We start from the raw sequence: 10,424 nt of genomic DNA, 5'->3' as shown, positions 1-10,424 counted from the left end.
TTTTAATTTTATGATTTCTGAATCATTTCCATTTTTTACGAAGACCATGCATAATTTCTATAACAAAAACAACAAAGGAAGTAAGAATGTCTTCAGTGCTGTGTAAGTACCCTGTACTTGCCTATGTCACCTCTAGAATAACAGATATTCAATTTTCAATACAATTAGAGCCTTATAGATTTCCGCTTTTAGGAATAAATACAATTTCAATACATTGACTTCTTCCTCTTATACCAACAAAAAAAAAAAAAGAGAGAGAGAAGATCTGATCTTGTACCTAATTTGTTATGACAGTACTGTCACTTAAAATACAGTAATTATGCAACCCCTTAATTTGAATTCCAGTTTACGAGTGCACGTGACCTCACGGACAAACTGGAGGCATAACGTTAAAACCATATACTGAAAATTAATCACTCTGGTTACCATAAAGAACGTAGGTATTTGAACAAACAAAATCTTAATAGCTCATATTAATATAAGCACATACACTTCAATTTGAACTTTACAAATCTTGGTTCACGAAACTTTGCGAAGATAGTGAGTTTCCTTCACTCGCTAGCCCGCTCCTGAGCATCAGCAACCTGCACCTTACTACTGGCCTGTCGGGGGCCGCTCCGGCGCCGGGGCTCGCCCGGGACTGAGTCAGCGCCCCGGCGAGAAGTTCGGCGGGAGGCGCAGGGCGGGGCTTCCTCCCGCCGACTCCGAACCCGGCTCTACTTTTCTGAGTCCACGTCTCTTCCTTTGGACAGGCGTGTTTCTTCAGGTCGGGCCCAGCCAACGTGACAGCCACAAACCTTTAAAAAGGAGCTTCGGCCTCGCCTCGAGGATCTTCCCTGGCCGAAGCAGCCTGGGCCAGCTCGGCCAAGCCCCTCGCGGACTGCAGCGCGCGGCTTCTCGGGGCCCGGCCCGTAAAACGCCTCGCTCCTCGGCTCCCGCCCCGCGGCGCCGAGCGCAGCATCCCCAGGATGGAGACTGGCTCGGACTCAGGTCAGAGGCCCGTGTGTCCGGCCCGCGCCGGGGCCGCGGCAGCCTGCTCCGCGCGCGGCGGGGCGGCTAGGCCCGGCCGCCCGCGCAGGCCGCCGCGTGCCGGGTCCGCGCGGGGAGCGCTCGCGGGGCGGGCGGCGACAGGTGGGCAGGACGATCCGCGAGCGAGCGAGGGCGGGCGGGCGCGCGAGAGGCCCGGCGGGGGGGCCGCTGGGAGGATGGCTCAGCTCTTTCTAAATATAAAACCGGCGTGAGTTGGGCGAGCGCGGCGCGGAGTCGCAGAGCCGCCGCGCGGCCTGGCGCACGGGGATTCGGCCGCACAGAGGGCGGCGGCGGCTCCGCAGAGGCGCAAGGCTGCGGGAGCGCCGGAGTCGCGAGCTTGCGAGGGGCGGCGAAGAGCGACGCTCGCAACGCGGAGGACGCAGGCGGCGCCGGGCGGGCCTCGGGGGCGCAGCGCGGACCGCGGCGAGTGACCGGAGGCGGCTCCCGGCCCCTGCTGCACCGTGAGCCGCGAGCCCCCGTCCGCGCCCTCCCCCTCCCGGCCCCTCCTTCACTCCCTCCCCGGCACAACATGGCTGCGGCCGCCGCCTCCGCCTCCCAGGATGAGCTGAGTAAGTGCCGTGGCCGACCCTGCGGCCGCGAGCCGGAGCCAGCGCCACAGCGGGCGCCGCGCAGGGCCGGGGGGCGGCGGCCGGGGCCGGGCCGTAGGGTTGGAGCGTGTTGGGCCCACGGGCCGGCAGGCTGGATGGGCGGGCGGCGGCCACGGCGTGCGGGGGGCTGGGGCGCTCGGGCCTGGCGGGCGGGCGGGTGGGGTGCGGGCCGCCGCCGCCGGCGATTGTAGGCCTCAGGTTTGCACCGTCACGTTGCGAAATTGAAACCGGAGCCCCGGGCGGAGCCACCTCTGCCCGCGATCCGCCCCGGCCTGGGGGTGGGGGAGCCTAGCTCCCTACCCGCAGTGCCTGGGCTGGCGGACGAGCCGGAGCCCCAGGGTGACGGTCAGTGTCTGCCCGTCCCGTCTGATCCCGCCATGGCACCCGGTCCCGACTGTTGGGCGAGTTCTGGAAATGGGAAGGGGGAGAAGGCGTTTTTCTGTGACATCCTAGAAACCAGCTGAAAGGTCACGAATAGGCGGTGACCCTCAGGTGGAGCAGGAAGGGCAGAGAGGGGTGCCGTGGTAACTGCAGGAGAAACCACGAGGTGACAGCGCTTTCAGAAAGGAGAGTCAGTGCACATTCGACCATAAACACTGCGATTTTCCGGGGACTGCCATCCATATTCGGGGAGAGCGTTGGTCACCCTGAATCCCAGGCCGCCCCGCCCGCTGTCCGGGTTCGCCTCGATGCTTTGTGGGAACTGTAGTCCTGGGGAGCCGCAGCCCCACGCTGGGGTCATAAATACCCAGTTTTCACAGGACATGTAAGGTAGTTTCTGATTGCGTTTTGGGTGATTGAGGTTTTTTTTAAGCTGCCCTTCAGTTTATAGCAAAAACAATAAAGGTGTTATTTGGGGATAATGTGGGTTTTAAATGGAATGAAGCATGGGTGAGGTGTTGCAAGCTTTGTGAAGCTTATGTTAAAGCCTCTAATGAATTTCCATATGAAAGTAGTTATAAAAATAATTTATGTTTCTTTGGTGCTTTCCAGTTTAAAGCTTGTTTTATATACATGATCTCACTTTTGCTCTCATAACAGCCTTATGAGCCACATAGGTAGGAATTACCCTTGTTTTAAAGAGAAGGCAGGTGGAGAGGGATTAAGTTCGTTGCTGCTTTGACACAGAACTGGTGGAGCCAGGAGTACTGTTTGCTCTTTTTGAAGCTGAAGTGTAAACAGTGTGAGCCTGGGCAGGATAGAGTCGGAGTAGACAAGGTCTTATGGTGTGGTTAGAGATAGAGTCAGCTAATAGATTGCTTGTCTGTCAGTTCCAAGTGGGAGCACCACCAGGCGCTCTGAGTTCAGTTCCCTGATTTTCTTTTTTTATTATGATAAAATACACATAACATAAAATTTACCATTTCAGCCACTTTTAAGTGTACAGTTGAGGGGCATTAGATTAGGTACATTCACACTGTTGTGCATTCATTACCACCATCCATCTCTAGAATTCTTTAAATTTTGCAAAACCGAAACTCTATATCCATTAAACAACAAATCCCCATTCTTTCCTCTCCCTAACCCATGGAAACCACCATTCTATTTTCTGTGTTTTTGACTACTCTAGGTACCATGTGTAAATGGAATCATACAGTATTTATCTCTTTGTGCCTTTTTTTTAATTTAGATAATGTTTTCGGAGTTCATCCATATTGTTGCATGTGTCAGAATTTCTTTCCTTTTCAAGGCTACATAGTATTCCCTTGTATGTATATACTACATTTTCTTATCCATTCGTCTGTCTGTGGACACTTGGGTTGCTTCCACATTTTAGCTATTTTGAATATTGCTGCTATGAACATGGGTGTACAAATATCTTTTTGAGACCTTGCTTTAAATTCTTTTGGGTATATACGCAGAAATGGAATTGATAGATCATGTGGTAATTCTATTTTTAATTTTTTGAGGAACTACTGTACTGTTTTCAACCATGGCTGCCATTTTATATTCCCACCAACAGTGCAGAAGGGTTCCAGTTTATTCACATCCTGGCCAACACTTGTTATCTTATTCTCAGAAGTAACCATCCTGATAAGTGTGTCTGATTTTTTAAATTGCTTTGCTGCATGAAGTCTGAGTTGCTGTTGTGGCACTAAAGATGTTAAAATCTGAATTACCAGTAGGAATGGGGGAAAAAACTAGAGGAAGACTTGGATATCATTCTAAAGTGGTGGAAGCATTTGTGTATATGCAGTGTGCTCCTGTGCATTCACATACCTGTTAAGGTGCTGGTAGTTAGGGAATTTACTGGTTTAAGCAGCTAATGGAAAGTTAGGAACAAATAATTCTAATCCTTGCCTTTCCATTGTTTTGTTTGGTCAAATCATCAATCACTAAGCACATTTCATATCTGTTGACTTGGTCTCTGTATTTCTTTAGTAGAGATTAAATACTTGGCAATTGGTACCTTAGAATAAATTAACTTGAAACCACATCTATACTGGTTAAGAAGTTTTGCATAAACCACTTTTAGTTTCAGCATGGCTATAATAAAATTGCACATGGCCGGTAAAAGGTACTTTTTAAAATTCCACCAAAAAAAAAAAGGAGCTTATTATCTGAATATTTGCTATTGTTTCTGACTAGTAGATAATCATAAAAACAAACTACTGGGTGCCAGCATTGTTTTCTTAATCTAACATTTTATTGTGAAGTCTTTAAACATACAGAAAAGTTGAAAGTGAACATTCACATACCCACCACCTAGATTCTACCATTGATAGTTAAATAACTATCATATCCATCTTTCAATCTGATTTTTAAAAATTGTTAAAATTTTTTTGCTTTTGCTTAATTTAAAATTGTGACAAAATACACAGAATGTAAAATTTACCATCTTAAATATTTTTAAGTGTATAGTTCAGTGGCATTAAGTACTCAGTACATTTTTTAATGCATTTTAAAGTAAATTGGTGACATTAACACTTTACCCCTAAATATTTTAACACCAGCATTATTTTAAATGCTTCATATATATTCTTTTAGTCCTCAGAAGTAGGTAAAATTATTGCAGTTTTATGGAGTGAGAAACAGGCTTCTTAGGTCCCATAGGTCCTACAGCAAATAAGTGGTGGAGTTGGAATTGGATCCCAGGTGTCAGACCCTAGTGTAGACTCATAACTCATCTTTAGGCCATATTACCTGTGTGTACCATGAAGTGTTCATGCTGATGCAAAGTTCAAATCAGATGCATGGCTAGATTCTCAGCTAGAGATTGCTTTAATCCAGTGATTTTACTGTTGTTTATTATTGTTATTGGGTACAAAAGAGACACGAAAGCCCACCAAAGGAATTATAATACTGTTGAGGAAGAGGAAGAATATGTGTAAGCAGATATGTAAGGATCAAAGATATACATAATTATAAAATACTAAAGTATTACCAAGATTATATAATCATATCATATCATCTGTGATTCCAGATCTGTTATTTAGAGATGTGTAGCTGGTTACATTGCATTTCTATAGATTTCAAATTAACATTTTTTACTTTTGCAGTTGAAATAATATATATGTCATGTTAATTTAAATTAAATCTATGGCAACTTTCAATTATATTTGCCACCACACTTTGCAGGAGAAGCAGAATTGAATTTGACTGTTAGGTTTCTTTTTCATTTATTTTCTCTTTCTTTCTTTTTTTTCCTTCTCTTTCTCTCTCTCTCTCTCTTTCTCTTTCTCTCTCTCTCTCTCTTTCTCTTTCTCTCTTTCTTTCCTTTTTTTTTCTTTCTTTCTTTTTTTTTTTTTTTTGAGACAGAGTGTCGCTTTGTTGCCCAGGCTAGAGTGAGTGCCGTGGCGTCAGCCTAGCTCACAGCAACCTCAAACGCCTGGGCTTAAGCAATCCTACTGCCTCAGCCTCCCAAGTAGCTGGGACTACAGGCATGTGCCACCATGCCCGGCTAATTTTTTTTTCTATATATATTTTAGTTGGCCAGATAATTTCTTTCTATTTTTAGTAGAGACGAGGTCTCGCTCATTGCTCAGGCTGGTCTCGAACTCCTGACCTTGAGCGATCCACCCGCCTCGGCCTCCCAGAGTGCTAGGATTACAGGCGTGAGCCACCGCGCCCAGCCTCCTTTTTCTTTCTTTCTTTTTTTTTGGAGTAGTATCATTGAGCATGAAAGTTGCCCAAAGGTAGGTGGGATGGTTGGTCTTGGGTTGAGATTTGTTAGAATTTGTTATCCTTTCACAAACCTCATGTAATCCTCACTTTGAGTCAGGTGATTATAATAGAATAATAGTAAGGCTAATATTTATTGAGGGCTTACTATGTGTTCTAATCGCTTTGTAGGTATTAACTAATTGAAGCTTCACAGCAGTTTGGTACTATTATTGTTTCAGTAGTAGAGCTACCTTCATTATACAGAGTTAGGACTTGAACTCAGATTCTCTGATTCTGAAAATTTATTAATTCGGCTATACTACTGTATTATCTTCCTGTAAGGGAGAATACATGGTTTATAACAAGATTAAGGTAGCTTTCTCTTTTTTTTTTTAATGTCTTGCTAGTGTCTAGAAAGAATCTCCTGTAGTGTATGAAATGTGGCAATATTCTGATGTCTGTTTAACAGAACATACTAGATTTTTGGATAAGGTGCTAAAAAAGAGAACAATTCTATTATAGGCAGTTCTAAAATCTGGTTTGTAAATTATTTAAGGTTAGAGTTTGTAGCTTTCTTTATATTTAGAGTGATTATAAAACTGTTGCAAATGAAATGAAATTCAATGTAGGGCATGCAGCTGACTAGCTGACTAGGTTTTTTCTAATATTATCTTCTACCAGTCCATGAAAAAGTTGACATTATAGTTTTATAGTTATATTTCAGCAGCCGGTAGAGTGATTTCTGACAGAGGGAAGGAAGCATTTGAGACTTTTCACCTGACCAGCTGTTTAGTGGTTTTGTATTCTAGGCTTTATAATTATAAGGCATCCTTAGAATCTGATCTTCTTTGGGATAAAGACAACTCATGAGGGAGCCACAGCCTGTAATCTTTTTTTTTTTTTGAGACAAGAGTCTCGCTCTGTTGCCCAGGCTAGAGTGTCGGGCTAGAGTGTCATGGTGTCAGCCTAGCTCACAGCAACCTCAAACTCCTGGGCTTAAGCCATCCTCCTGCCTCAGCCTCCCAAGTAGCTGGGACTACAGGCATGTGCCACCATGCCCGGCTAATTTTTTCTATATATTTTTAGTTATCCAGCTAATTTCTTTCTATTTTTAGTAGAGATGGGGTCTTGCTCTTGCTCAGGCTGGTCTCAAACTCCTGAGCTCAAGCAATCCTCCCGCTTCTGCCTCCCAGAGTGCTAGGATTATAGGCGTGAGCCACCGCACCCGGCCATAGCCTGTAATCTTAAAGTTTATGCTATTCAACTTGACCATTTGGCATAGCCATGGGAAAGTTCAGTTTGCAGAAGTTGGCCAGATAGTCAACATGTCAGATATCTTCTGAGAGCCTCTGCTAGTGCCAGGAATGCTAGTGGCTCTTTTAGAGGGTGGAGAGATGGGCTGCTGTGTGTGTAGGTGTGTAGTTGAGCATGATTCTATGGGCATTCTGAAATAGCCCCAAGGAGATGATTGCTGTAATGACAGGCATGCATACATGCTGCTGAGCTGATCTTTGTAGAAAGGCTAAGTCAAGCCTATAGCATTCAAATTTTGGTTACTTAACCAAGTTAGAAAGTTAAAATAGAAAATGACAATGTGATTTCTATTTTTTATTAACTTTAATTCTAATTTTTCACCTCTACCCAGTTCTGTTTTGAATTATGCTTACAGTAAACTGTGATATTTAATAAAGGCCAATGTCAATGAGAATGATTGGCACTGGGTCATTGACCTTGTTCAGAAGATGGATGTTAAAATCGTAGGCATTGTCAGTGTTCTCAGATCGTTTGATCCTAATTGCTGAGCCGTCATTTCAGGCCTGGCCAGTCACTGCTTTGATACTTGCCATCTTATATGACTTGTTTTACCCACACATTTTTCAATTCAAAAAGCAGACTTTTAAAATTGAGTGAATAACTTATGGTCCTGTCCTCAGAGGGCTTATACTTGAGTGTAGAGACAGATTTCTATATAAATATAAATAACTAAAACAAAGCATGATAAGAAGAGTACCTAACAGTTCTTTGGAAACCTCAAGGAATGAGAATAGCATTCCAGGCTAAAAGAACAATAGCTTGAGCTCCTACATGGAGGTAGGAAAATGATGTGTGTTTTCAGAAAAAGCTGAATATGTCTGATATTATGGGAATGGGGGTGTTATGGTGTGTGAAGTACTCGGCAAGGAGATGAGCTTTGTAGTTTGAGACTTGGCACATGCGGCTTTTATAATTTGGGATCTTGAGCAAATTATCTTCCCTTCTCAAGTCTCAGTTTCTTTCTCATAAAATTGGGATGGCAGTAAGCACTCATAGTGTTGTTAGGATTAATGTATGTGAAAATGCACTGTATAAACAATTAAGCTCTATATAAATTATTATTATTATTTTTGGTGTAGGGGGGCAATAGCAGATGACGCTGGGAAGATAGATTGGGACCAGCGTGTTGCCAACACAGTTTGGACTTTGTTCTGTAGGCAGGAGAGAACCATCAAAGGCTTTTAAGCTGGGATGTTACACAAGCAGATCTGTTTTATAAGGATAACAGGTGGCAGTGGTGTAACATTGATCACAAGGATCCAGAGAACCAAGAACAGCAAGTCCAATTAGGAGGGTATCACAGTGGCCAAGTTAAATGAAACTTAGGGTCTGAATTGGGGCAGTGGAAGTGGATCTGTCAAGGAGGTAATATAATCTAGAATCCCTAAAATAGCAGAAATTATGGTTAAGTAGATGAGGGTTATTAAAGAGGGGGAGGAGTTAGAGATGATTCCAAGAATCTAACCTGGGAGACAGCAGGTGGTGGTGGTGGTGAAGGTGAAGGAATAGGGGAGAGTGTAGCCTCCAGACAGATTTAGGGAAGTGGAATAAAAGAGAGAATAGGTTTGTTTTCAACAAATAAATTATTTGTTGATGAATGGGTTGAATTACTGAGGCACCTGTGTAGAGCTGTTTAGGGAGACTTTTTTTTTTTTTTTTTAAAGAGGGTCTTACTCTGTTACCCAGGCTGGAGCACAATGGTGTGATCTTGGCTCACTGCAGTCTTGAACTCCTGGGCTCCAGTCATCCTCCTGCCTCAGTGTCCCAAGGTGGGACTACAGGTGGGTGCCACCATACCCAGCTATTTTTAAAAAAAATTTTTATAGAGATGGAGTCTTGATATGTTGCCCAGGCTGGTCTCAATCTTCTGGGCTCAAGTGATCCTCCCTCCTTGGCCTCCCAAAGTGCTGAGATTGTAGGCATGAACCTTGCCCAGCCTTGGAGACTGTTTTGAGTAGTGGCTAAAACCTCTGGAATTGGAGTTAGAGCTGGGTTTTGAATTCTGGCTCTGCCACTTTTTAGTTAAAGTGGCCTCGAACAAGGGATCTAACTTCTGGGCCTTGGTTTTCTCATTTGTAAAATGAGATAAAAACAAAACGTATCTTACAGGATTGTTACAAGAATGGGAAGATATAATGCATGTTAAGAACTTGGCATAGTGCTTGGCACATGAATTGCAGGTGTGTGGGAACTTTGGTTCTGAAGCTTGGGAGAGTGTGGGAATGATGGTGCAGTTATGGGAATGGACAGATTGTCTAGAGGACAGCCATCTCGGGGCTATGCCTATTTAGGAGTGAGAAGACGACAAAGCCAGGGAAGAAGATAAGGAATGCTGAGAGGTCAAAGGCTACCAGGGTTATGACTAGTAACCATTCTCAGTTATAATATGCTAATAACATGTATATACACTAACACTCTTCTTGTAAAATATTGTATAATTCAGATACTTCTAAGTTTAATGTAAGATTTTATATGTTTATGATATATATACACATACATATACGATAAAATATATGTTATATCGGTATTGGAGTTTTTTTAGTCTTCAGTGTATTTTTTGAAGCATTAGCATGTTCTGAATAAATTCTATTTATGGATATATTCCTTATTCTTTCCTAAATTTGGTAATCATTATAATTTTTTCCTGTGTACTGAATTTGCAAAGCAGAGCATCAAAGATCTTAGCAAGAAATGAAAGATGCTTATTTTTTTCTTGAAATGGTAGCTGTGCGTATGTCTTTTAATTGTATTTTTTTTGGTGTTCTAAATAATAGATTCTTTATACAATTGCATATGTACGAGTGGATGAACAAACCATTGGTGATCCAGAGGATTTTTGTCAAGATTGGATAAACCATGTATCACATTGATTGTAGAGGTTAGTAGATTCAGTTCCTTAGGATGTGTGCGCTTTTTTTTTTTTTTTTGTGGCAGCATTTAAAAATGTGTAGGTTATCAGGTAGTATTTCCCCCCCAGATCTTCATGAGTTTTTTCCTTTTCCTGCTGTCCTGAGAGAATCAGTGAAGTTCATGTTAGTTTGTATATGCCTGCAACCTCTATGCTCTGTGATGATTAAAAAAAAATCAAGAAGAAGAAAAAGATAAAATTTAACAAAACTTAAAGCTGTTACTTAGCAGTGTGCACAAAGAAAAGACAGGCATAGTTTATAAATAACATTGTCTGCTACAACCACAAAAAATCATTTTGCATGCTCCAAAGAATATCATCATGGAGTTACTTGTTTTATTTGTGAAAGAGATATTGAAGGAGGTATCATCTATGGTAATGGAATATTCCTAATTCTGCCATTGTGATTGTGATTTTTTAAAAAGCCATTTAATTCTACTTCATTCTAAGGCTGAACAAGA

At 43.0% G+C, this 10,424-nt stretch overlaps 1 protein-coding gene across 5 annotated transcripts in view; it reads left to right on the top strand.

The window, feature by feature from the left end:
- The first annotated feature begins 352 nt into the window (after positions 1-352).
- Positions 353-10,424, top strand: part of ECPAS (Ecm29 proteasome adaptor and scaffold) — a 114,707-nt gene continuing 104,635 nt past the window's right edge. The window contains exons 1-2 of one of the 5 annotated variants that reach the window (XM_069476674.1): positions 353-990; positions 9,830-9,933. In XM_069476674.1, coding sequence (XP_069332775.1) covers positions 9,912-9,933 — 22 coding nt within the window. In that variant the 5' untranslated portion in view covers positions 353-990; positions 9,830-9,911. Of the gene's footprint in view, positions 991-1,107; positions 1,599-8,815; positions 8,837-9,829; positions 9,934-10,424 lie in introns of those variants that run through there. The other 4 variants (XM_069476675.1, XM_069476677.1, XM_069476676.1 and 1 more) reach the window with 4 other exon arrangements.

Source organism: Eulemur rufifrons, chromosome 7, assembly GCF_041146395.1.
Source record: "Eulemur rufifrons isolate Redbay chromosome 7, OSU_ERuf_1, whole genome shotgun sequence".
Lineage (NCBI taxonomy): Eukaryota > Metazoa > Chordata > Mammalia > Primates > Lemuridae > Eulemur > Eulemur rufifrons.
This window is presented reverse-complemented; position numbering and strand designations above follow the sequence as displayed.